This window comes from Medicago sativa, chromosome 1 (genome assembly GCF_051527215.1).
Source record: "Medicago sativa cultivar Bolivia chromosome 1, Bolivia_mono, whole genome shotgun sequence".
Taxonomy (NCBI): domain Eukaryota; kingdom Viridiplantae; phylum Streptophyta; class Magnoliopsida; order Fabales; family Fabaceae; genus Medicago; species Medicago sativa.
In genome coordinates this window covers 18600183-18627759 of record NC_140749.1, presented here as the reverse complement: position 1 = coordinate 18627759, position 27577 = coordinate 18600183, and the positions used below count along the sequence as shown (strand labels likewise).

Here is a 27577-nt window from a genome sequence, read left to right as displayed (position 1 = left end):
ATCAAACATCGTCATATCAATATTTTAAGATAATTCCCTAAAAATCATTATAGATTCCCACTTAAATTTATAGATTCCCTAAACATTAGTTTTCTTAAATTTATAGATTTTAAAACAAATCTATAAATTGTAAAATATTGACCAATGTAAAAATCAAATCAACTAAAATTGTTTCATTTTTTCCATGTTCGGTGTAAACCAAACAAACCTAACATCTGTTGGCTCCTCTAAAGATAAATGTAAAGAATTTGCACACTAACCACTAATCATAACTATTAAATCATAAATTTTTTTTGGCTTTAATCATATCCATTTCTTTTTTTATTGGTGAAATGAATTATATCTACTTCTAAAATCACACATATAAATGATTGTAATCTGGAGTCTTTGATCGACAATCAGAGTTATGGTAGCACTCTGAAGGATGACAATAGCCCCTCGAAAGAGGTGGTAACGGCAAATACTCAAACAATCAAGTCAGTTTATGATTGAAGGTGTGAGGTTTTTAGGATTAGAGAACATTTAACCTGCATCAGGTGTCCTTGTTTATAGGATGAGTTCTAAAGTTTTGAGGATGAATTCGGCGTAATTCACATATCAGAGTTTGATCGAGCATTGATGAGATCCTCCAAACTCACTAGGGTGTGATTAATTGACAATGTAGAACTTTTTATATTGATAGATGTTAATATAAAATATATTTTTAAGAGCATGTTTGGCCCTACTTATTTTCCACTTCTCTTCTACTTCTAAGGAGAAGTGGGGCCAAACACAATTTTAATTAAGCTCTTAATAAAATAAGTGACTTTTTTACCATGAAGGAAATCCAATAGAAGTCACTTTGAAAATAAGTTATGAAAGTGAGCTTTGAAACAACTTTTCGGAGGTGTAATTTGCTTCTCCAGCTTCGATTCCCGCACAGGCCACCATGTTCCTTTTTTTAATTATTTTTTTGGTAAAATAGCGCCAATCCTTTTTTCCCTTTTGAGGAAACCGCCAAAACCACATAAACCTAGGGATATATATCTGTTCCATTTCAGTGCTTTCTGCCACACCTCTCTTGCTGCCGCCGCTGAGCTCGGTGCAGGTACATCATTTCTATATTTTATTATTTTTATTTAAATAGATCTTACTAGTTTATTTTTTGTCCTTTTGTTGCTTTCCTTTCCTTGTGTCTTTTATATGATATATGTATTGTTTTTATACTTTAGTTGCTTTGTCCTGTCATGATCAGATTCAAATTAGGTCCTTTTTGTTCTTTAGTGATAAATTAATCTTGTTAAAAGCCAAAAAACAAAAATCCCGGCCTATAAGAAACGTTTCATCATTGCTCTCACAAGTGATGCAACATTTTGCATGACATATATATGATGATCTGAGACTAAAAAATGTTGCATCAAATATATTAGGTATTGATCTATGAAAACATATATTTGTTGCATCATTTTGAATAGGTATTGCTTTACGCTAGTTATATTTTGAAACCATCGATCATTGATCTCATTTTGAAACCATTGATCTCATTTTTCTAGTTATATTTGCATTCATACTTTATGTTTAGATTTTGCTTTATGCTTTATCTTTAGTACTTTTGTTATTTGGCATTTGGTATTTTGCTTTTGGTTGAGAATTTTGTATTGATATTTATGCAATATTTGAGCAACTTTATTTTATATTTATTTTCATTTGGTAATGTCATTGTTTACAGATGTCTTCTAATCAGATCAATGAGCATTCAAGAAAAGTTAAAAAAAGAAAATGCATGTTTTATAAAATATGTTATGGGGCAGCGATGATTGCTTATGACTATCACATGAAGTACTTATCGAAGCAAGGTAATAGATTTCTTTATTCTCATGGATGGACTTGGGTTCGAGATACTCTTAACACTCCGGGTGAAAGTTATAATATGTTTAGAATGGAAACTCATGCTGTATTAAAACTTGAAAAGTTATTAGTGAGTAAGGGATGGTTGCACCCATCAAATGAAATGACATCCTTGGAGGCACTTGTTATGTTTCTTTGGAGTTGTGCGCATAGCGAGACTAATAGAAATATTCAAAATAAATTTGGGAAATCAGGAGAGACCGTAAGTAGGAAGTATAGTGAAGTTTTAGAAAGTTTATGTTTACTAGCAAAAGAAATAGTGAGGCTGCCTGATTTTAACTTCACAGAAATTCCGTCCAAAATCAAGGATGATAGAAGGTATTGGCCTTATTTTGAAGGATGCATCGGTGCTATAGATGGAACGCATATTCCTGCCATTGTTCCTACTAAAGATCAAATTCGTTATATTGGCAGAAAAGGATATCCAACGCAAAATGTCATGTTAATCTGTAACTTAGACATGTTAATCACTTTTGTTGTTGTTGGCTGGCCTGGTACTGCGCATGACACACGTATTCTTACGTCAGTCCTTGAAGAAATGAAAAATGTGTTCCCTCATCCTCCTGAAGGTACGATTAATCTTTTTTTTTTATATATATAAATAAAATTTGTGATTTATATAGTTCTAACAATAACTTTTATGCATAAACTAACAATGATTTTTTTTTTAAATATTTCTAGGAAAGTATTACTTGGTTGATGCAGGATATCCAAACATGAAAGGATATCTATCACCATACAAAGGTGAAAGATATCACATTCCTGATTTTAGAGATGGCAGTCAAGCACAAGACATTCGTGAAGTATTCAATCATGCACATTCGTCACTTAGAAATGTCATTGAAAACATAGATCCAAATTCCAAAAGATTGATGGGCAGAAAAGTCACATCGAAAATTCACATAGTATTGCATCAACTAACTTGATAATCTACAATATGCACATGCTAATCTATATTTACACTGTCTGGGAGATTCTTAAGCACTCAAATGGCTCAAAAATTAGTTTATATATATATATATATATATATATATATATATATATATATATATATATATATATATATATATATGGTATGTAACCTACACATGAGGGTTATGATGCATTAGTAGTTAGGACTCAATGCATACATCTCGACCAATAACCATCATTGAGCTACCCAAGTTGCAGAGGCGAAACTCAGCAAGATCCCAGCTTTAGTTTTAGTTGCAAGGGGAAGAACTGTTCCATTGATCATTTTGTTGCAGAAGTTATAGAACCTATAGCCAAATTATACCCCAAGACCCAGGATCAACTATGAATTGGAAACAACTATATGTATGAGTAAATTAAATGACCTGAATTAACATATGGTCATGTGATACAAGATTTCATATACAAAGTCAATTAACTAGCCTTTGGAGTGTCGCTGACGCTGTTGGAGCTATCTTGAAGTCCCTGAGATGCAGAATACTGGCTCAAAGCACTCTCATCTATGATGATTCTATCACTAATCACCGAATGCTTTGCCTTTTTTCCTCTAGATGTGCAATCCTACAGAAATCAGAATGAAGGTCAGTAAGTTTTAGCACTGAAACAAGTTTGGATTTTTAAGATATATATAAATTGTTTATAACATACCTGTTGTGTTGATGATCCAGGCATCTTAAGCTCAAGCTCTGTTGCCACATCTGGAGACACGCTACATCTTTCTGCATCACTAGGTCTTCTTCTATGACCCGGTGACTTGCTTCAAGACTCTTTTCGACTAAACACGTGGGATGTAGAAGGATACTGAGCTGATGGCATCTCTATTGGAGGGATAGCTGGAGCTGAGAATGGAATATACATTGAGGATAGACTTGGAATATGACCAGGATTTTGGTTTCCATAGTAAGGAAAAGGTTGCATAGGTGGGTGAATGGAAACTGGACCAGGAGGGATTGGCATTGGCATAGGAATGGGGTACGTATAAGGGCTACTCATGACAACAGAATGGTCAATTGCAGTCCATGGTGGCATGGCTCTGACTCTCTGCTGGTACTGAGAATTAAGATTTTCTATATCGGATTTTAAAGACGCTTTCTCTTCTCGGAGTTCATTCTTTTCTTTTATTAGCTGTGAATATAAAATCAAATGAATAAATGAGCTGGCACACAAGCTTGATCTTAAAGACAAATTGAACGAATAAAAGAACCTTACTTCGTGTGACTCCTCAGAAAGTGATTTATGCTCTGTTTTCAGTCTATCAACTTCAGATGTTATGTCCTTTAGCACTTGAATTGTCTCTGTGATGATGGTTGCCTTGTCATTCCGTGGTCTATCAGGATCTGCATCATGTACAACGAACATGAATATCTCAACTACGGAACAACTACCATTTCAAATTTGGCAATACTTGTTTAATTTATCCATTTGCTTGCTTGTAAAACAACAATAATCAAAGGCCTTTTCCACCAATGTAGTTAACTATGCGGATATAAAAAATCATGTCATAAAATGTTATAACAAATCATGTTTACAAATATAAAAAAAACTTTGGGATCAATATTGTCCCTGAGTAATGAAAAAAAGGTCCTTAAGAATTTTAAATACGAGTCGAATGTCTCACTATTCTAAAAATTACTAATTTGAACCACATTTTAAATTCTTAAGGACCAATTTACTATTTTTCATTTCATAGAGACTAAATAGTTCTCCATATTTTTATCATAACCAATTTGAGTATTTACTGTAAATCCAAACCTAAATCTTTCAAAACAAGCTTGACCCCTAGTTTTTTGAATTTAGATCTTAGATGAAAATATCAGACAACTCGTATATTGAAATGTATATTCACACTGATTTGGTGAAGTTAGAATACTAGCAGTCTACTCTTCATCCAATTGTAGATATCATATCCTGACTCGTGACTGCCTGTTTTCCTTACTGCAATGTTTTCTTAATTAAAAGATGTTGATATGATAAAAAAAAAGGGCCGAGCTGGCTTGCACAGCTCGTAGTGGCTGAGTTGTGTTCTATGAAAAAAACTAAGGGTGTGTTTGTTTCAAGTTATATTTATTGATTCCCGGGAATAAAATGATAGGAATATATATGCCTATGTTTGTTACAAGTTTACTAAATTTTATTCCCGGGTATAAAATGTTCCTGGGAATAGAAAAAATTTCCCAAGGAAAAGGGTGGGAATAAAGTTCCCATGGAGATGGGAATAAATTCATAAATAGTTACCTATTATAATCCCTATTATGGTTCCTAGGAATATTATAAAGTTAACCAAACATATTTTTCCTAAATACCTTGGGATAAAATTCCCATCTTTATATTCCAAGGAATGTTATTCCTAGGAATAAATTTGGTAAACTTGAAACAAACACACCCTAAGTGTGAATCCAAACAAGATTAAAAAACTTACCAATTACGTTTCCCAATTGATGAAAATGATCATTTAAACGATCCCTCCTGATTTTCTCACGGTCTGCCTTCTGAACTTTTCTAGCAACAACACTTGGTTCCATCTCACTCCTCTCTCTACACAAAACAACAACACAACACACTCAATTCATCATTACTCACTTCAACATAAAAAGAAAAAAACACTAACCACAACAATAACGTTTATACCTGACAATATCTTTACGATTGGTGATGGGCAGCGGAGGTGATTCTTCTGCCGCAGTAAGGGATGGTGTTTTCGAGGTGTTTAGCGGCGGAGGCGGTGGGTTCCATTGATTGATCATGTGTTGTTGCATTCCGGTGAAGTAGTTCACAATTGAAGTGTTTAGTTGTTGTTTATTTTAGAGTGGGAAGAAAGGCAAGCACGCGCATTCAGCTTGTGTCTTCCACGAGCCACGTCCCAACTATATCCTAACACCTGTCCTCTCCTTAACTTTATTTATTTGACTAAACTTTATTGTATCCAAAAGGAAAAAGATCAATTATTTAAAAAAAAAAAACAATTTTTAGTTTGATTATACAAATTTTGAGATTGTTGTGTTATTTATTTTTTTTAACAAGAAAAATTATATATATTAACACTGACACGCAATCTCTTTAGGATAAGCTGTATTAAAGAGACCGCGAAAAATATACGAAGTCAGCACCTGAATACATATACAAATTAGTCGATGCCCAAAGAAACAAGCGGGCTCGACCATCACATATGAGTCCAAAAAACAAAACGGACTTTCTTAGCTTGAAGCCACCATAAAGAATATGACTTAACTTTTTCTAATAATTGAAACTTAGTATTTTCTTTCTGCTTAAATAATCTGTTGTTACGCTCATTCCACACAATCCAAACACACAATAACCAAATCAACTGAAGAAAGGACCGCCACGATTTCAGACAACCTGTATAATAAATGAACTGCTAAAAATGATCTGAAATCACCTGAGAATCCACACCATCAAAACTGATCCACGACCGCACTAGCTGGCACAAAGTACCAAATGTGCTACACGAGAGGAACTAATGATATCGTGCTTCGCCAAATTCGCCTTAGTTGGCAAACGATCGCACATCAACCGCCACGCAAAAATGGAAACCTTCAACGGAACCTGTTTGTGCCAAATGGAATCTAAGTCTGAACACACAGGTTTGTGCTCCTGAGTAGTGAGCATATCTTAGACACCACGAACTGAGTACCCCCTTAAGGATCCGGGAGCCACTGCCAACCATATGAGAAGGTAGACTTCAAAGAAAGATCAAATAATAATAACATACACTCCGCTAACATCTCCTTCTCCCACACCCACAACCTCCTCCTCCAAACCCAAGCTTCCCCTCCTTCCCCCCTACCCAAGCAAAAACATACTCCTAACCGTAGTTGATTTATCAACAGCTAAATCAAACAGACGACGGAAACGCATACTAAACAGAACACCACCAACCCAACAGTCATACCAAAATAAAGTATCTGCCCCATCCCTCACCTTCCTCACCATTGTTGTATTATATTTATTTTCTCAACTAATATTTTATGGAGATTTAGTATTTTTTTCAAATTTTATTTTGTGACAAACTTTCATTATAAACCTCTTTTTTTTTTTCATTTTCATTTTATATAGTTTCAAGCTTGAATAAGATATACAGTGACAATATAGAAATCAAATGTTAAATTACATAATTTGATATCGAATATAAGTAAGAAAAAGACAAACAAAATAGTTGTATTTGGTTCAAATTTTTAATCAAATACATTAGTGTTATTTTATTTTTTTTGCCTTATTTATTTAATACCGAGATAATATCATTATATATGATATTTTCTTAAATAACAATTTTAAGTCGTTGCTTATGAAAGAAAAATATATTAACTTGGGTAAAATACAATTGGGAAACAAGAGAGTTGTTGTGATTCTCTTTATTTTTCAAACAAGAGATCGGCATAAAACAGAGATGGTAAAAATGAATTCTAGAAGAAACCAATAAAATTCAAGTCTCAAGTGTAGGAATTCTAATGATTTAGAATAGAATTCGATACAAAAGAGAAATTGTTGTATAAAATATGATGATTGAGTTTTAGGTTTTAGAGAGAGAAGAAATTGTTGAATGTTAGATTGATTCTAAATGAGGCATAAGACCAAATGTTTATACAAACCTCGAGGCTAAAAGGGTGAAATGACATAAATAAAACCAATCCTTAAAATAGGCTAACTCACTATTATCTCTTAAGTCTTATCCACTACACTTACCTAATTCCTGTAGACCGTGAATCTTACCACCATTGAATTTTGTTTTCATTTATTTATAAAAAAAAAAAAAAGAGTTTATCTCCCTTCAAATGAAATTCTCTATTTCTTTTGATAAAAAATCCTAACCCAATTCTCCGTGCAATGATTGTTTGAGAAAAAAATACCATTTAATTTGTCATTCATCCACTATTAGCTATAACTATTCCATGTTTACTATGTTTTTCGGTCTCAATTATGAACAATATTTTACTTTTTAATTTCATTGAATAACCGATTTAATTTATACTACAACAACAACAATCAAGTCTTATCCCACTAAATAAAATCGACTACATTGATCAAATTAAGCATATAGTGTTCTATCATAAACCTAAAAGATGTTATTTTGTTTTGTTTATAATTGAAACCGGATGAGCAAGTTCATCAAAAGATATTATGTTTCTCAACATTGCCTTTTTGGATACGAATGTCTACACTCTACGTAAAAGTTTTAACGTAGTAAACTAATGAACCACTTTTAATTCCAACTGATTAGCTACTTTCTTTCCAAAACCATCTTTAATTTCATTCCAAAAATATAAGAAAGTCGTAACGTTGGGTGGCTGAAACAACATTTTGACTTAGTCAGCTCATGTTTCACATCAGCTAAGTCTCATCAGGTAAACCTTGAAATATAATTATGAAAATACAAAGGACAATCACAAATAGATAATGTATATTACTACACATGAAATAAATTGTACAACAAGTAATTTGAATTAGTAATATTTAGCTATACAAATTCATTTGATAATGCACTATTATCCACAATAAAATGCAAAACATTAATGTGATGACAAACATTTTCAGCATTCTCCAATCTTTCACTCTATAAGTTCTACTCTTGGCTTTGTCCTTCTTTATCTGAATAAGAGTATCATGAACACACCATGGAAAACTTAGGAAATGATCCTTATTTAGTCCCTCATTGTAGCATCCCCAATAACTAGGATGATATGCTACATGATACCAAGCAGAAGCAATAGCATAAGAATCATCATCACCACCACCTTGAGAATTTGATTTTCTTATCATCTCACTGAACCAATTTCTAGCTTCATTCCTTAGTGACATCACTGCATGATTTATTCCTTCTTTGTCCTTTCTATCATTGAAAGATTTTGACATCTTTAGAATATTTCCACTGATTATTTCTGCTTCTGTTTCTATACCATAGTACTCCATTAAGTTCATCAACTTGGTATCATACATTTGTTTGTATTCAAAAGCCATTTTTGTGTACTTCTCAAAACCATTAATCTTCATGTCATGATCATAGAACTTGTTTGCAGCTTTTTTAGTGAATGATTTTTTCAGGCTTTTTTGTTGTGCAACATTCTTCACCTCGCGGTAAAGCTTTCCGATTATGCTGTTTGATTGATAAGTTGGTTTGTATTGCTTTTCCATGAAATCTGGATATTGTTTTACATGGAGATGTTTTGGTACTTCAGCCGGCACGCCGGATTTTGCGAAATCAACGGCGATCGAGTGTAGTTTCGCAAGCTCTATACATGAAGGGCTCATTGCCTTTTCAGGTTCCTTATCAGCAAACACAGTGTGTGCTGTTGCAATAACTCCTAAGGTGTCTTTGACAATGTAGTGAGTGAAATGCTCCTCTACATCCTGTAGCCAAAGTAGTGATATGTCATAGCCAACAAATTCAGACACGAGAAATCTCTAATATCGCATCACGTTTCTATTTTTATATACAATAGGCAAAACTAGGTTCTTTAAGTTAATTTAAAGTTTGAAAGAAATCTTTATCTTCTTTTTGTGTCATTTGGAATTTTTTTAGATCAATACCTGTAATGTGACATCATGATCAACATGCATGGTTTTAGATGGTGAATGATCCATTGGATTTTCCCGATGAGGAGGAATAAGAGCAGGGTCCCAACAGACAAAGTAGATATCTCCATCCAAGTCACTTCCTGAACATTCATTAGGATGTGGTCTACATAACATAAGAAATCACTTTGAAGTCAGAAAACATCACCATACGCATAATGAATATAATCTTCGCTATCAATCTTCTAAAGTGGTATATTTGCAGGGACTAAAAGCAAAAAATGATATATCCACCTCAAGTTATGTTGATTTTGTAACAAATGATTGAATGGATAGGAAATATATTAAACCTATACTATTTTACTCATACCTTGCAATATTCTCAACTGCAAAATATAGTTACATTAAGTTTTGTTGTTTTTGAAACAAATGTTGAATGGATAAGAAATTTGTGGAATCTTAAATAAAATCTTACCTTCTCCCTTTCTGTGGGAAAACAACACAGTCCACCATATGATGTAAGGAAGGTACATCGATCGCTCTCAAAATCCTTACATCTCCTGGATGAAGACATGGATTCTTGGCCACAACTACCTTCCCCTTAACAATATATTTTCCTTTTTTTGCTCCAATGCCCTTAGAAGAAATAGAGGACATACCATTTTTTCTTGGAAGAGATATCTGCACAAATACCTCTCCATATTTTAATGTCCTTGTTTCATCCAAGCATCCTAACATTGATCTTCCTTTCCGAACAAAAATCCTAGCTTTGAGCTGCAATTCTTGTAACTTTGTTGCACATATTGTTCTCAACATCATGGAAAGAAAAGGTTCATTTGTCGGATTGAAGCCACAAATAATCATTTCCCTTAACATGTCTGTAATCGTTCCTTGTGACATCATGTCGAGTGCATTGAATGGTTTTCTTGATATCATTTTGAGCTTATTAACAATCTCCCTTTGCTTCCTTTTAAAGACTCGATCCTTAACACCGAGTGTGGACAACAGAACGATTACTTGACGGCTAAGAAAGCACGGTTTGTTTTTGCTCCATGACAATACATCTAGTATTGTGTTTTCTGACTTAAACTTGCACATGCTATTTCTCAAGGAAAGTTTAGTTGATGAGTTAGGATCAACAGCAACAACACCTTTGTATCCACCATATCTGATTTGAAATGCAGATGGAATTATATGATCCTTGCAACCACATTTTTTAGCAACTTCTTGAGCCAATTCATATGATATTTTCCCTATTCCATCAGAGAAACAGTATTTGATTTCGCCTCTTTTCAATTCTATATCAGGAATAATTTCGATTTCGTGTCTTCCAACACTCACTGTTTCTCTTGAAGAGCTGAATGATTGACCAAGCCTTGCTGCATATTTTGCCACATTCTTGATTTCATGAAAATCTCCCATCCATTTTCTTATATCACCTGTGGTTAGTCCAGTTCTCGGTGCAAACATCCACGCTGAGTTATCGCGCAATTGACTTGACGAGAAAGCAAGAAACTCGAACTTCTTGTCCCCAATTTCTATGCCATTTTTTAGTGTAGACAGTACCCTTTGATGAACCTTTGTTTCTCTGTCCACGTCTATACAAGAGGAACCTGACAACAAATCGGATGAACGGAGTTTATCCATGTTCTCATCAACAAAAGAAACGCGAAGGAAGTTATCGGTGTCTTCAGGATAGTTGCGCAAAACTCGATTCGAAAGATTCACTTCAGGACCACAGAAATATATTTTGGAGGGAGTTACTTTTACTCTATGAACATACACCAATCCATTATCTAAAGAAATGGAACTAGATATAGGAATTGAAGTATTTGTTGAGTATCTTTGATACTGTTTCTCCAACCATTGAACAGGATCATAGCAACATTCTTTCATCTGATATAACTTATTCAAAGCACTTTCTATATATTCAAATTTTATTCTTTGTGGATCAACCATATGAAAAAGATTAGTGTCAATTGCTTGCAAAGGAAGGCAACTATGTTGAACTAGTGAGTTGATTTTGAACAGAATTTTGTATGGCAAGTTGAATCCTTCTGGTGGAATCACCATGGGGACAAAATTCAAATTTGATGAGAAACCAAGTTGTTTCTCAAGATCAAAGGTGTTATCAACATTATAATAATTTCGATAGTGTTGACAAAAATTTGGAACCTCGGTATTTTGTGGAAGGTCAAAACATAAAGATGATGATTGTCCAATGCAGCATGATGGGGTGAAATCTACACTTCTAAACCAATGATTGTCATAAGCTTCCTTAAAGTACTTGATTTCAGAAACATCTTTTTCGTAGATCCGAGGAGCACTGCGTAACTGACAATTAAGATAGGGACTAAATTCAAAATAAGAATATTTTATAGAGATTAAAATCATATTTAACCCTGAAACTAAAGCAACTAACCTGAAAAAGGAGAAGTTTCTTGGTATGACAATGTGAGTGATGCATCTCAATTCGCGATATGCTCTCAGAATTGATCTGCATCTTATAATCCTTAGACAAATAGCAGAAAAATATATACATTTTTCTTAATCTGGCTCCAAATTTAACAGAAGCACTTGAATGTTCCCAAAGTACACTAAGTTTTCTCTTGGATGTTTGACATCCAAAGTGTATTCCAATACCATCCATGTTGTAAGCAAAGATCCTTGGCTTTGACAAAATGTCAGGTTTTATTAATGTAGCATTTAGAACATTTCCACTGTAAGATAGGTGTTTAGTAACTAAGTTTAAGATTGTTTCAACACTTTTTTTGTCTGTGAATTGAACATTAACATGTGTCATAGAATCTCCATCTTTATGATGCTTAATCTCTACAGCAAGAACAGTTTGGAATCCAGCATGTTGCTCCAAAAATTTCATTACCGCTTCAGCAGAAACATTAGATGGGAATCCATGTATTTGAATTGTCTTACACATAGCTAGTTTATCTGAAATTTTATAGATAAATGAAAACTAAATGCATGATTCGTAGAAGATGTGAGTAAATATAAACTAAATCATGATTTCATGAACTTATAGCTTCAAGTAAATTAAAAGAAATTGAAGAATCTATAAATGTAATTCATCAACATGCAATGCAAGGACAAGAAAACTCACATGAAATTTCAAGTTAAAAACTAGCCAAATGCAGTTTGAGAAACCAAAGCACATTCCAAAAAGAACCAAAGGAATTACTAAAGAGTGCCTCTTCTTTGCACCAAATTATGCCACGGTCACTTTTATATGATTGTGAGATTATATTTTGTAATAATATAATAATTTTCATTACCAACGAATTAGTTCAAATGGTAAGGGATTAGGACCCCTTAAACAAGTGGTTAAGGGTTCGGTCTATGGCTCTAGCGTATGAAAAAAAATCAATTGAAAGGGAAGAACCCACTTTGTGTGCCCCACAAATTTCCCTGCGAAGATTTGTCACTTTTCTCTCCTCATCACTATTTTAAATTTTCTTCTGCAACTTTATTTGATTTTTACTTTATTTTCAAATCTCCTGTCAGATTCTTTTTCCTTTAACTTTTTGATTTTTCTTATTTATATTCTTTCTTCTCCATATTTTTGTGCAATTGGCTAAGTATATGTGCCTTGCTTTTTCTTTTATGCGTAGCTAAGTATACAACAATATTAAGCAAAGATAAATTTTCTTAAATCTCTTTTATTTATTCCTTTTAATATTCAATTGTTGCTCATTTTTATGTGATGATTATTATTTGTAGATAATTCTTTGTCTAATTTTACAACAATCTTAAGGATTTGTCCAAATTATGCCACGGTCACTTTTATATGAATGTGAGATTATATTTTGTAATAATATAATAAATTTCATTACCAACATAGAATTGGTTCAAGTGATAAAGGATTTGGACCCCCTTAAGTAAGTAGCCAGGGGTTCAATCTTTGGATATTGTTTATGAAGAATAAGAGCACTTGTTAAGGATTTAAAAGAGTAAATAATTTAAAGTTTTTCATAGAAAAAGTTCATTTTCAAAGTTTCAATGTGTTTGAATAAATCATTCTCAATATGTCCTCGTGAGCTTAGCTCGATTGGTAAGGACAATGCATAATATATGCAAGGTCTGAAGTCAAACCCGGGCACCGCAAAAAAAACCATTCCCAATATAAAGTTTCTTCTTTGGGAAGAAAATTCAGTTGGAAGGGGGAAACTCACATTGTGTGCCCCATAGGTTTCCCAACAAAGATTAGTGATCGTTAAACGACGATGGAAACTTTATATCAATAACATGATATTTTCTCTCAACGTCACTATTTTAAATTTTCTTCTACAACTTTATTTGACTTATACTTTATTTTCAAATCTCCTGTCAGAGTTCTTTTATATATTTCATATTTTATCTACAACTTGTTTTCCTTTTAACTTTTTGATTTTCTTATTTATATATTCTTTCTTCTCCGTATTTTTGTGCAATTGGCCAAGTATATGTGCCTTGCTTTTTCTTCTATGCGTACCTAAGTATAGCATAAAAAGAGGAAGCTCATTCTTTTCTTAACGTCATATTGTACCTAGTAAAGTACCAAAATAAGATAAGATAATCTTTCTTCTTTTTGTGCAGTTAGGAGTCATTACCTAAGTAAAGCAAGACTTTAAAATAGACAAAATAGGATAAATTATCTAGTGACCAAAATAGGATATATTCATATTTGGCTCTAATACATTTAGCGATATAACTAGTGACCAAAATTTCGGTTGCTAAAGTAGAAAATATTTAAAATCAATCGCAATTTTGGACGCTACTTATTTAGCCACACTTAAAATGTATTCTTGAAAAACTTTAATTAAGAACAAGTATGTGAACCCATTGTGGTATAAAAAATAGATAGAAAAAAAAGCAGGGATAAAAGGAAAGTTCAAACAAACTAAACATGGTTGGTTTAAAATTCAGTGACAGCTGACAGGAGAAGGAAATAATCCCTTGCATTCCATGTGTTAGGGTGACGCAACATGCAACTATCAGCAGAGGAGGGATGCCGTGGTGGTTGGTCGCGGGAAGTGGAGCTTCGTTGATTTTTCAAACACTTTCTTTATTGTTTGTTTATATTTTTTGTGTTGTGAAGTTTACTAGTTTAGAATGTGATGATGAATAAATGGGACCTAGATTTGTTGCAGTCACACAATCAAGCATTGGACGATTTTGATTTAATTTTGACATATTTGAAGTCATAAATTAAAAATTAAATGTATTTGTTATGGGCCGTCCGAATAAAAGGTTTTGAATGTTTAATTTTTGAGGGGGGTATTTTGGCGGGAAGAGTAAGTATGATGAGTTACTCCAAATCTTGACCCTTCATCTTAATAATAATTAATGCTATAATTGATTCTTAATAATCCCTATAGTATAATATTTCTACGCCTTCTTCCTAATTCGACAAAACACTTTGTTTTGTTTTAATTGTAATACTTCTTATTTTAAAGATGGAACAATGAGATTCGAAGAACTCAAGAACACTTAGATGAGATGACACATGTCTCTTTTAACTTAACCAAGGTCCTGGTTCGAAGATAAAGGATAGTGTATTTGTATTTTTATATTTTCTTACTTTTTCTTTGTAATTTTCTTTGAAGGTAAAATAACAAATTATGACTTACTTTTATGGATTTTTTTATTTGATCGGACAAAATTAGGATAAGACACATATTCATTCACTTTAGGGGCTAATTAAAATCTCTCAAAAATTTATTGAAGAAATTTTGTAAGAATTGGGAAATGGGAAAATTATTATCAATAAGAAAATATTACATCCGTCGTTTCTTAACTTAATTTTAAATAACGATATCATCTTTTATCTTTTTTCCACATTATTTTTGTTTATTTGGTCTATTTGCATATAAATTTTCATGCAGCTAATCCAAAATTCATATCAAACACAAGTGGATCATAAATTTGAACACTAATAAGAGCTCATATTAAAATAAAATCATATATTTAAATCTTGAAAATTCATAAGCAAATTGACCAAAAGGATGAATGATTATTTCAATACTCCCTCCGTCCCTAAATATAAAAACCTATTTGATTAAAAAATTGACCATAAACATAAACCCCTTTTCAAATTACTAGATACATATATTGCTTCTTTTTCAAATAAACCCTTAATCAATATTGTTGAGTGTCTTGGAATATAAAAAATCAAAATTCACTACACATACATACAAAGAGTATTTTAGGTACATTCATACATAGACATATTATAACTACACTACCAACTTTTTTTTAATAAGAGTGAACATTCCATTAAAGTTACAAAGCTAGAGTTTTATCATTGAGTATTGAACTTTTTGCATATTTTAAATTTTTCACACTTCAAACAAAAATTAATTACTTCCTCCACCTCACATTATGTGTCTCATTTGAGTTTTACACGGTTATTAAGGAAATGATTAATATTGTTGATTTTAATGGTAAAATATGTGCTTAGATATAGGGACGGATGGAGTATCATTTACTAAAACACATTTATTAATTATAGCTAGTGGAGTAGGTGTACATGATTGAAATACAATAAATAATTGTATGTTAGTGGAAAAAAATAATAAATGTTGTAATAAAATAGACAAATAATTTGAGACAAGAAAAATAACAAAAAATAAGGATTCTAAACATTATTTCTGCTAGGGTTTGCTCCATATCTACACCCCCACCTCCTATAGTGGCATCCTCCTTTCCTTAAAATACTATTTCTGCTTAAGTTTTCTTTTTGAGAGGATTTTTCTTCTTATGTTTGAAACCCAATTCTAGGGTTATTTGCTGATTGGATTTGATTGATTTTGAGCAAAAAATAATATTTGATCTATATTATATCCCTTTAACTTTGTTATTTAATCATCCAATCAGTTTGATTTTAAAAATAAATTAAATCGTATTATAAAAAAAAAAGAAATCATATTGATCCAATTTATTTGGGATTGAATTGGGATTGAATTTGATTAGTTTTTTATTTTAGTTTTTCTTTAAAGGAGTTTTTATATTTTTGTTATTGTCTATAATATTTTGTTTTATATTCTTATAGGAGAATTAATATTTTATGACCGTAAGATTCTAAAATATATATATATATATATATATATATATATATATATATATATATATATATATATTATGACCATAAAAAATGGTTATGTAAGTATAACAGGCAATACTTTATGGATGTCTTGGTTCAAATAAAGTTTTCTTTTTAAGAGAACCTCAACTAAACCCTAAATTCATAAATAAAAAGGAAATTATTCCCTTCTCCTGTTTTTCATCTCTTGGCTTGTCCTTGCTTTCATGCTTTTACCAAATTTTCATTAACAAAAACAATGATACAATATTCACACTGGATGCTACCAATCCAGATGTCCCAAAGGCTCCTACAACATCGCATTTGAAGGCATATATGAATCTATAATGAGAAGAATCATAGCATTCAAATAATCAAAGGAAAATGATCGAGTAAAAAGATGCAAAAATACAAAAATATGTTTGGAGGGGAAGACTTATTTTTCTTTTTTAGAATAAGAAAGCTATAGAATATTTTAAAAATGAATTTAGTGTTAATTGAAATGATAAATGATTAACTATTATGTTATCTTTTTAATATATTTTTTTAAAATCTCAAGTATGCATCAAAATATAGACTTAACTCTTTAAAAACTTCATCCAAACATAACCTAAAAAACCATGTTTGTGTGTCTATGACGGTTGTTTCCAAAAAAAAAAAAAAAAAATATCTATGACGGTAAAACCTCACAATTAAACTATATTCACAATATAAGTCCAAAATATAAGTCCATAATGCTTTCCAAAGCATAGCATATTTTGAAATGACAATGCATTTTCACTCCATATCAATTAACTTTTCACACAGGAGAAGAAAATAAGTACACCAACAAACCCATGAATAATACCACTAATAAGTCTTCATCATTTACAATCAAAGTAAGAAACATAGAGAAAAAACCCTTAATAATACCACAAATGAGTTTGCTTCATAATATAATATACAAAGGAAATTGTTGATGAAACTTCTATATCAACTCAACATTATATATCACGACATTACCATAAATATCTACATTCAAAGTTCAATAATTATAAGCTGATTTGTCAGTCAAGACGCAACCTGCGACTGAAACTTTGTTCCATGCTAGAATGCATCCTCATCCTGGCTTTCTCCTTCTTGATTTGAACAAGTAAATGGTAAACACACCATGGAAAGCTTAGAAAATGGTCCCTCTGCATACCTTCATTGTACAAACCATAGTAACTATGATGGTAAGTAACATAGTACCAAGCAGAAGCTTTTGCATATGCATCATCACTCCCAGTATCGTCTTCATTGAACCAACTCCTCGCTTCTTTCCTTAGGGACCTCACAGCCATAGTAATCGCATCCGCATCCCTTCTTTTGGTGAAAGATTTAGCCATTTTCATAATATTCCCACTTAGGATTTCTGATTCAGTTTTGATACCATAGTAGTCCATCAGATTTCCCAACTTCTCGTCATAATTGGATTTGTAGTAGAAGGCATCATCGACATAATCCATAAATCCATCAACTTCCATGTCGGGATCATACGACTTTTTAGCCACTTCCAGTGTGAAGGATGTAATGGAGCCGTCCTTTGTTGAAATTCCTTGAATTTCCCTAAACAGTTTTCCTATTACATTATCTGATTTGTATGTTGTTTTGTCAGCCTTCTCCATGAAATCTGGATATTCTTTGGCGAAAAGTTCACGAGGTATAACGGCTGGGATACCGGTCTTTGGAAAGTCAACTGCAATTGAGAATAGCTTTGCAAGCTCAATACATGGCTTAGACATTGCTTTAGCAGGTTCTTTATCTGCAAAGACTGTGTGTGCATTGGCAATTATTCCAAGACTGTCATTGAGTATGTAATTGGTGAAATACTCCTCCACCTCCTGCACCATTAAACCATGTTACCAACATATCCCTGCTTGAATACTTAATTAAGTGCTTATAGTATAAACTCTTATCATGTAAGTGCTTATGTGCAAGCTATTTTTATGACAAGATAAAATAAAACCAAATTGTTTTCATAATTCATATAAGCTGTTTTCATAAGCTATTCTAGAGAGCTTATGAAAATAAGCTAAAAACAGCTTATGGACATGTCATAAGCTGTTTCCATAAGCTCTTCTAAATTGTCTCAAAAGTTTTTATGCCCTATGAAGCATTGACTTTGACCTGACACAGACACCGAACACAACACATTGACACTGGTAATGTCAAACATTGGCACGGCGCACGGTTACATGTATGTATTTTATCATCATTGAATAAAATATGAACATAAGTTTTTTTTACAGCAACATTAGTCATAAACAATATAAATTAAGAGCGAAAGCATCTAAATTGAACAATTTGTTTAGTTAAAAAAAAAAATCTAAAACAAGATATGTCAAGTCTTTCACTTACATTCATCCATCTCCTACCGAAAAGGAAAACAAAATCATGTAATCAAATTTAATATCATTAACCCCCTCATTGATCACCTGATAGGATCTAATATGTATGCTTAGGCCCAAATGTTCAAGGCCCACTTAGAGAGAGTTGGTTACAATAGAAAAAGAAAGTGGAGAGGTTATATAAAGGAATGAGAGGATAGAGTTAGGCATCTTTGATCATTTGTTCAGTTAGAACCTTAGGGTTTGGGCAGAGAGAGAAATGTTACTTCTCTGAGGAGCTTTTGCTTTGGGTTATAGGGGTTATCTTCTATAATACATCTATTTTCAATTCAATAATACAATTTATTTCTCTGTGTTAATTCGGGTTTCTATCATCACCATTCTTGAATATTGTAGAAGATGATGTGCACACGTTGTGAATACTTTACTGATAAAAACAGAAAAGAATGTCAAATAAACTAGAAAGATCACATTACACAAATTGCTAAAACCATACAAAAAATACAAGAAAAAGTGCATATGGATGTAAAGTTCAAAGGACAATACCTCAATCTCAACATCATGATCCAATACAATAGGTTGGGCAGAATCATACTCCATTGGTTCAATTGTTCTAGGTGGAATCAATTCAGAATCCCAACAAACGAAGTAGATGTCCCCGTCTAGATCACTTCCGGAACACTCGTTTGGATGTGGCCTGGTATTAGAAATTAAGTTATCCATATCAATAGACAGTTTTATAAAAAATAAAAAAAAAAAATGAAAAGAGAGGGAAGCAATATATCAATTTCCACTTGCCAAAATAACATTGTAAATGATAAATCTATATAGTAAACTAGTAATGTCCAATGAGGAAATGGAATTGACTAACGAAGAAAAAAATGCAGAAAACTTTAAGTGTTGGATTGGATGCATTATTTTGTAATAAGTATCAGCGAATATTTACTAAATAACTGTAGTATTAAGCTCTCTAGTCACTTTTCACCAAGTTCAATCACTTAAATATTAGAGAGAGTAAATCTTCATTAGATGCAATATTTAAATGTTAGATTGCATATGATCCTAGAAAAATAGTATTCTATTGATCATGCACAATGGTTGAGAGATTTAAGAATATATCTACCTGTGACCTTTTTGAGGAAAAACAACACAATCCACCATGTGGTGCAAAGCTGGCACATCCAAGGCTTTCAAAACACGAACATCGCCCGGGTGCAAGCAAGGATTTTTCGCTACTACTACCATACCCTTAACTACACGAGAATGACTGCTGAACCTATTGCTAGAATATTGAACAAAAACTTCCCCATATTCTAAGGTTCTAGTTTCATCTAGAACTCCCATCATTGCTCTTCCTTTTGGAATAAATATCCTAGTCTTTTGTCGCAATTCCAACAACTTTGATTCCCTAAATGTCTGCAGCATCATTGAAAGAAATGGCTCAACATTAGGCTTGTAGCCACAGATGAGCATCTCCTTGAGAATATTGGTGACTTCACCAGAACACATCAAGTCCAAAACCTCATGTGCCTTAGTTGAATCTGTTAGTATAGTGTTCAGTTGAGTAACAGCTTCTTTTTGTTTTTTCTCAAAAACACTGTCCTTGACATCAAGAGTGGATAAGAGAGTAATCAATTGTCGATTGAGATAACAAGGCTGAAACTTACTGCATGCCAAAACATCCAATTTTATGTTATCTGAATCATACTTGTGCATACTCTTCCTCAGTGACAACTTCACAGACGAGGTTGGATCAACAGCCACAACTCCTTTGTACCCGCCATACCGAATCTGAAACGCGGATGGCATTGAATCATGACCACATTTTTTAGCCACTCTCCTGGCAAGTTCAAGAGATATTTTCCCGATTCCATCAGAGAAGACATATTCGGTTGCACCATGTTTAACCTTCGCGTCAGGAATAATTTCAATTTCGTTCCTGCTGACGCTTAGAGTTTCAGTAGACGAACCAAAAGACTGTCCAAGTCTAGCAGCATATTTAGCCACATTTTTTATACGGCTAAAATCTCCCATCCATTCCCTTATGGAATCGGCGGTAAGTCCAGTTGTTGTACGAGCAAACATCCATAGCGAGTTTTCACGCAACTGACTTGATGAGAAAGCTAGAAATTCAAACTTCATACCACCAATATCTATGCCATTTCTAAGGATGGAAAGAATTCTATAATATATCTCAGTTCTCCCATTCTTAGAAATACGTGAAGATAAATCGGCTGAATACATATTATCCAACTCCTCGTCAACAAATGAAACACGTAAAAAGTTATCGATATGTTGATGGAAATGACGGAGAACCCGATTTGAGACATTAATCTCTGGACCACAAAAGTATACTTTGCATGGTGTTATCTGAACCCTGCGAACATATACCAACCCGTTATCCAAAGATATAGTCGGTGACCGAGGCGGATTATTTGCACTGAGGTACATTCTGTAGTGATCTTTCAGCCATCTTGCAGGTTCATAACAGAAATCCTTTGAATAGTACATCTTTTCTAAAGCATGTTCGATAAACTCAACCTTTATTCTGAGTGGATCAACTAGACGATAGAAAGCATTATCAAGTTCAGAACCTGAAAGACACCCGTGCTGAACCAAGGAATTAACTTTAAACAAGATGTCAAATGGTATTTGAATTCCTCGAGGAGGAGCAACCATGGGGACAACATCCGGATTGCATGAAAAAGTTGATCCGCTCTCCAATGTGTATTGACCCTCGATTTCCTCATAATGAACACAGTTTTCCTTGAAATTCGGAAAATCTCTGTTACTAGGAAGCTCTAGACATATAGCAGAAGACTGCCCAATACAACTGCAAGGAGTGAAATCTATCGCACGGATCCATTGGTCATCAGGGGAATCTCTGTAATAGTTCTTCAAAGGATCTTTATATACACTTGTTGATGTAGGAACATTACACTCAAAAACACGAGGAGCACCAATTAACTACAAACAGAAGAGAAACAAATAAGATTCACCATATGGGATGTGCATCAAATTTTAGCACTATACAATTACAGAGCAAAAAATTTTAGAATGACGATAAGAGTTCAAAGTTGAAGAGATCAAAATAGGCTTTAATTAATACATAATTTAGTATACATTAAATTGCATAAAAATGTTTATCTTTAAAAAGTAGCAAGTCATCTAGCACAAAGAAAGAAATAAAAAATTGCTGCTTTGGAAATTCCGCTTTCATTGTGGTCCCCCTCTAGCCATCTAATTGCAGCATTTGGGTTGCCTTCATTGTAGCCTCCAACACATTGCCCGGAGATATGGCATAAGCAGTGCTTATAAAGCTTGGACAATTCTCACCGTACAAGCTGGTTTTGTAAGGATGAGTTAAGCCCAATATAAAAACCTAAGAGCTGCAACTCTTGTGGAAGAAATGATATTGAATGAAAACTTGCTCAACATGAAATCAAAGGAAACAAAAAAAATAGAACACATTCTCCTTCAAATCTTACTGCCAATCTAGCTGTATAATATAATAACACATGGTCTCATGAATAGCCATAGATGTACCATTAACCAATGTTCTCAAGAGAACTAATCTTGGGTTTTAATTGAACAGCTATTTTTTAACATTGAAGTTAAATTCTTCTCAAATTAAATATTTGAATTTACCTTGAGCTACAAACCAAAATAATATTATTTCCATATTAATATTCCATAAACTAACAATGTTCCACAAGGCTCGATGGATCAGTCTCCGCAGTTGTGCATGCAGAGGATACCCGGAATACAAAAAAAAAAAAAATCAACAACGTTCATTCAAAAAATCAAGACTATTTCCTAAAGACAAAACTACTCAAAGTCATGTCAATTTGAGACAACACACATGAAAAATATCTGTTCCTGACAAAGTTAGATGACTACTGATACTGAAAGAAATCCAAAATCAGATATATCATGACAATTTAAAAATATGAGCAATGTTATATATCAAGAAAGATTTTATCAAGAAAGATTCAAGAATGACATGGCAGAATAATCACCCTTAGATTTTATCAAGAAATTGTCCCGAAATTAATGTTAGCCAATGAAATCTCAGCATGGCCGGAAATCATGGGGTGGTGGGTGTTATGTATTTTTTTTTTAATGAAAGGTTAATAAATAAGACTGAAATCTAAGGGCGATTATTCTGCCATGTCATTCTTGAATCTTTCCTGATAAAATCATTCTTGATATCTAGCATTTTCCTAAAAATATATATATCTATTATGAAAACATCCACCATTGTTCATAATTCATATGGAGCATAAATAAAACATAGCATGCATTAAATGCAAAAAAGAAGCATTACATGAAAAACAAAATTTAAAATAAAAAAGGAAAATGAAGAACATTGTTTAAAATATTTAATGAAAGGTTGAATTTAACAACCTGAATCAATAGATACTTTGCAGTTTTACCCTGTGGTTGATGCAGCTCAATCTTCCAAATATTCTCATATGAAAGCTCAAGTTTGAACTTCTTATTTTCATGGAGCATAGAGAATCGCCACTTTCTCATACCAATCCCAAAATCTACACTAGCATCCACCTTCCATAATATAGAGAATCTTTCCTTTGAGATCTGACAGCCAAAATACAGTTTAACATCGTCTAAACTGTCCAAGAATGCCCTTGGCTTTGGATCAATATCTCTTTCCATTTCCCTAACTTTTAAATAGGAGTTCCCGAACCGCAATTTATTTCTGCTAGGTAAGGCCATCATGAATGTAGCATGTTTTGCAGCAGTGAATTGAATAATTGCAAATGCTCTTGGATTCTGTCCTTTGCCTACTCTAATCTTCATAGCAACCACACTTCCTTCACCGGTATAATGCTCTACAAATATCTTTACTTGAGACACGTTCACAAAAGAAGGGAATCCATACAACTCAATTGTTTTACTTTTACCCATCTTCAGTGCTAACTTTTTTGACTTTCCTGAATAGGATAGCAGAAGAAAAAAAATTGAAAAAAAAGGTACTGTTATGATAATACATCAAGTTAGAGATTTGAATCTAAATTTACATTTTACAAGAATAATCAATGATTTTCTATGGTTCAAACAGTAAAACTTTATACACATCATTCCATAAAAGCATTTTAACACTTTCACTTGATCAAACTTGATCTAAATTTAGAATTTTGTAATTTAGAACTGATCCAAGAATTTTCTACCGTCATTCTAAAAGTGACCCTTTAAAGTAAAAAAATTCAACACCTTATCCAAAAATAAACAAAACAGAGGAGAAAGAAAGACAAAAATCTTCACTGAAAATATATAAAAAGTGAAGATGTGATGAAAATAAAAATGTAAAGATACATTATAATTCTTGTACTAATAAACTACTATACAGAACTTGAATAATCAAACAACATTAACAGAGAAGCATACATGAAAAGGTTGAGGAAGAAAGTGATCACCGATGATGATGACGATGACCGAGAGATTTTGAGGAAGAAGAAAGTGACAGAGAGGAAGTAGAATCCCTAAATATTGCGTCAATGTCAAGTCAACACTAACTATTTCAAGTCAGTGAAGTGAAGTGAAGTGAAGTGAAGTGTGATGAGTTTCGAAATTCCAATTCCAATACAATAAAGGGTAAAGACCCCTTTTGGTCCCTGCAATATTGAGCAAATTCCGGTTTCAGTCCCTGTAAAAAAAAAGTTTAATTCTGTCTTTATCATTTGAGATTCTTCCACTTTTGGTCCCTCCACTAACCCTATCAGCAGAATCTGCACATGTGGCACGCTGACTGTGTATTTATTTTTATTTTTTTTATTGTGCCAAGTGGAATTTGTGATTTTTTTTAATAAAAAAATCTTAAAAAAATTAAAAAACGAAAAAAAAATCTTAAAAAATAATTATAAAAATTAAAAAATATTAAAAAATAATGAAAAAAATCTTAAAAAATAATGAAAAAATTTTAAAAATAAAAAAAATCTAGAAAATTTTATAAAATTTTATAAAAAAATCTTAAAAATTTATAAAAATCTGGAAAAATCTTAAAAAATAATGAAAAAAATTTAAAAAATCTGAAAAAATTTAAAACGAAAAAGAAAATCTGAAAAAATATAGAAAGATTTATAAAAATCTTAAAAAATTCTGAAAAAATAACGAAAAATCTAAAAAAATTTAAAATGAAAAAAATCTGAAAAAAAATTTGAAAAATCTTAAAAAATTTAAAAAATCTAAAAAAAAATTCTGATTATTTGTTTTTGAAAAAAAACTGAATATTTTGCAAATTTAAAAAAATTTCAGGAACTTAATTAAGATTTTTTTTATAATTTTTTCGAAAATTTCGATACGTATTAATTTTTCCAGATTTTTTTATTTTTTCATTTTACGAGATTTTTAAAATTTTTCCATTATTTTTTCAGATTTTTATAAATTTTTAAGATTTTTTTATTTTTTTAGATTTTCTTTTCGTTTTAAATTTTTTAAGATTTTTCTAGATTTTTATAAATTTTTAAGATTTTTTTATTTTTTATGATTTTTTTTCGTTTTAAATTTTTTCATTATTTTTTAAGATTTTTCCTTTTTTTTATAAATTTTTATAAAATTTTCTAGATTTTTTATTTTTTAAATTTTTTCATTATTTTTTAACATTTTTTTCATAATTTTTTAATATTTGTTCAGATTTTTATCATTATTTGTAATTTTTCTAGATTTTTTTTATTTTTTCAGATTTTTTTTCGTTTTTTAATTTTTTTAAGAATTTTTTATTAAAAAAATCACAAATGCCACGTGGCACAATAAAAAAAATTAAAAATAAAAATAAATACACATTATAATTCTTGTACTAATAATAATCAAACAACACTAACAAAGAAGCATAGCATACATGAAAAGGTTCATATATATAAATGGTGTTGAGAAAGAAAGTGATCACCGATGATGATAGTGATGACGATGACCGAGAGATTTTGAGGAAGAAGAAAGTGAAAGAGAGGAAGTAGAATCCCTAAATATTGCGTCAATGTCAAGTCAACACTCAACTGTTCCACTTCTCCAAACTATTTCAAGTCAGTGAAGTGAAGTGAATTGTGATGAGTTCCGTAATTCCAATTCCAATACAATAAATAAAGGGGACTTTAGTCCTTGAATGTGAAAGAAGTAGCCACCTTAGTTCTTCCTGAATGCCGAGAAATTGCAAAACAATCTCTGAATGTAGACTCTGTTGGTCAATTTCAGGGACTAAAGTGATTAATGGAGTCTACATTCAGGGTTAAATTGACTAACGGAATCTGCATTCAGGGATTAAATTGACTAACAGAGTCTACATTTAAGGACTATTTTGCAATTTATTTGCATCCAAGGATTAAAGTGACGACTCCTTTCCTATTCAGGGACTAGAGTGACTAATCTCCCAATAAATAAAAGGCTTAATAGCAGTTTTGCATCTGTGCCAGTTTTGTCCCCCAAGACCAATTTTGACTCGGTCTACGCTGACGTGGCACCCTAAGTGAGGTGCCACATGTTATTTTATTTTATTTTTTTGCCTTAGGGGCCAAAAATGCTACAGTTGCAAAACTTAAGGGGCGGTTTTGTAGTTTTTTTTAGGGGACCAAAATCGCAACTTCGTGAAAGTTAGGGGGCGAAAACAGCTTGGATAAAGGGCATATAATATTTGTGGTTCATTTCATCATTGTACTTCTTTGCTTTTAAAAAAGAAAAAATCATTGTACTTTTTTGCAACCAATCCACGACAACTTCTTCTTGCATAAGCATTCTATTATTTTTAGACTATTACTTGACCAGACTCTTGACTCGCAAAGGTTGCTTAGTAAACAAGGGAGAAATTGTGTATCTTATCTCAATTCTCTAGGGGTTTTATTTAATATCTACACTGTGCGTAGATATTAACCTCTTATTTTAAACAACTTATTGTATGCTTTTATTAATATAAAAAACTTATTATACGCAATTAACTTCCATAAGTATATTTTTTAAAAAAAATTAATTTACTTTTACATTATTTTTATAAAGATAATCATTTTTAAAAAGGAAAAAATCCAAAAAATTATCAAAAATAAGTTACTTAAAAAACTAAGAATAAACCATCATCAATTTAGTCCTTAAATTATTTTTAATTGTTCAAAATAATCTATAAATTATGTTTCTCTCTTTTATTTTTAAAGAAAAATGAGAGACTAGTTTCGTGAATTAGTAATAGTTTAGGAACTATTTAATATATTTATAGAGTTTTTGGGTTAAATTGATGAGTGAATGGTATTTTAGAGATCAAATTGATGATTTATTAAAAACTCAAGTCCACGTAGGTTCAAAGAACAATATCTGTGAATTATGTTTTAATGATAGCAAAACTTTAATAAAGAAACAATATATGAGGTTAATAAAAGACAAATGCAAGAATAAATTCAATTTATGAGGTCTTAATACAAAGATTGATTGTCTAGAAGACGAGCAACAACGACGAGGAAATGGAAAATAACTTCTTTGGACAAAGATTGATTTGCCATTAAAAAAAATGGAAAAAAATATAAATTATAAACATATGTGAGTTTCATACAATACCGTTCTTTCAACATTTCTAGTAAGATGTGTTATCTTACGTGGGCGGATCAATTTATCTAGTAGGCGTAGTTTATGCGGATCTATTTATCTAATAGACAGAGTTTGTGAAATAGAAATGAATTTCTTTGTGTGAAGTTTGATCATACAATTTATAAACAAGAAATAAACTAACTTCCATGTTTCTTAAAAAAAA

General features: G+C 31.9%; 7 protein-coding genes across 10 annotated transcripts in view; all 7 read right to left on the bottom strand.

Moving 5' to 3' along the window:
- The window catches only part of LOC146953338 (RNA-dependent RNA polymerase 1-like), a 46782-nt gene extending 20885 nt beyond the window's left edge, over window positions 1-25897 (bottom strand). Inside the window, exon 1 of the mRNA XM_085708949.1 lies at window positions 25739-25897. The gene's annotated coding sequence lies outside the window, so the exon portion shown is untranslated. The remainder of the gene's footprint in view (window positions 1-25738) is intronic.
- Window positions 1-25897, bottom strand: part of LOC146953339 (RNA-dependent RNA polymerase 1-like) — a 33861-nt gene extending 7964 nt beyond the window's left edge. Inside the window, exon 1 of one of the 2 annotated variants that reach the window (XM_085709025.1) lies at window positions 25691-25897. The gene's annotated coding sequence lies outside the window, so the exon portion shown is untranslated. The remainder of the gene's footprint in view (window positions 1-25690) is intronic. The other variant, XM_085709008.1, reaches the window with a different exon arrangement.
- LOC146953336 (RNA-dependent RNA polymerase 1-like) overlaps window positions 1-27577 on the bottom strand; it is a 72271-nt gene that overhangs the window by 36657 nt on the left and 8037 nt on the right. The gene's annotated exons all lie outside the window — the stretch shown is intronic.
- LOC146953343 (transcription factor bHLH121-like) lies at window positions 2773-5780 on the bottom strand. The gene is made up of 5 exons (XM_085709093.1): window positions 5488-5780; window positions 5279-5394; window positions 4069-4196; window positions 3508-3984; window positions 2773-3420 (listed from the first exon to the last, which is right to left on the bottom strand). The coding sequence occupies exons 1-4, from the start codon at window positions 5613-5615 to the stop codon at window positions 3619-3621; spliced, it is 738 nt and encodes a 245-aa protein (XP_085565219.1). The 5' UTR covers window positions 5616-5780; the 3' UTR covers window positions 2773-3420; window positions 3508-3618.
- On the bottom strand, window positions 5895-6810 carry LOC146953342 (uncharacterized). The gene is made up of 3 exons (XM_085741442.1): window positions 6688-6810; window positions 6313-6423; window positions 5895-5966 (listed from the first exon to the last, which is right to left on the bottom strand). Exons 1-3 carry the CDS (start codon window positions 6808-6810, stop codon window positions 5895-5897), a joined length of 306 nt encoding a protein of 101 aa, XP_085597568.1.
- LOC146953341 (putative RNA-dependent RNA polymerase 1) lies at window positions 8216-12602 on the bottom strand. Its single transcript, XM_085708889.1, has 5 exons — window positions 12506-12602; window positions 11810-12336; window positions 9863-11721; window positions 9403-9553; window positions 8216-9222 (listed from the first exon to the last, which is right to left on the bottom strand). Exons 2-5 carry the CDS (start codon window positions 12323-12325, stop codon window positions 8329-8331), a joined length of 3420 nt encoding a protein of 1139 aa, XP_085565015.1. The 5' UTR covers window positions 12326-12336; window positions 12506-12602; the 3' UTR covers window positions 8216-8328.
- Window positions 17284-25897, bottom strand: LOC146953340 (RNA-dependent RNA polymerase 1-like). 3 transcript variants are annotated; one of them, XM_085709048.1, is made up of 5 exons: window positions 25691-25897; window positions 23239-23786; window positions 19955-21798; window positions 19378-19528; window positions 17284-18324 (listed from the first exon to the last, which is right to left on the bottom strand). In XM_085709048.1, exons 2-5 carry the CDS (start codon window positions 23758-23760, stop codon window positions 17509-17511), a joined length of 3333 nt encoding a protein of 1110 aa, XP_085565174.1. In that variant the 5' UTR covers window positions 23761-23786; window positions 25691-25897; the 3' UTR covers window positions 17284-17508. The 3 variants fall into 3 exon arrangements, with proteins under 3 accessions (XP_085565174.1, XP_085565171.1, XP_085565183.1); XM_085709045.1 differs by having other exon boundaries at window positions 25739-25897; XM_085709057.1 differs by lacking the exon at window positions 25691-25897 and adding an exon at window positions 24270-24360.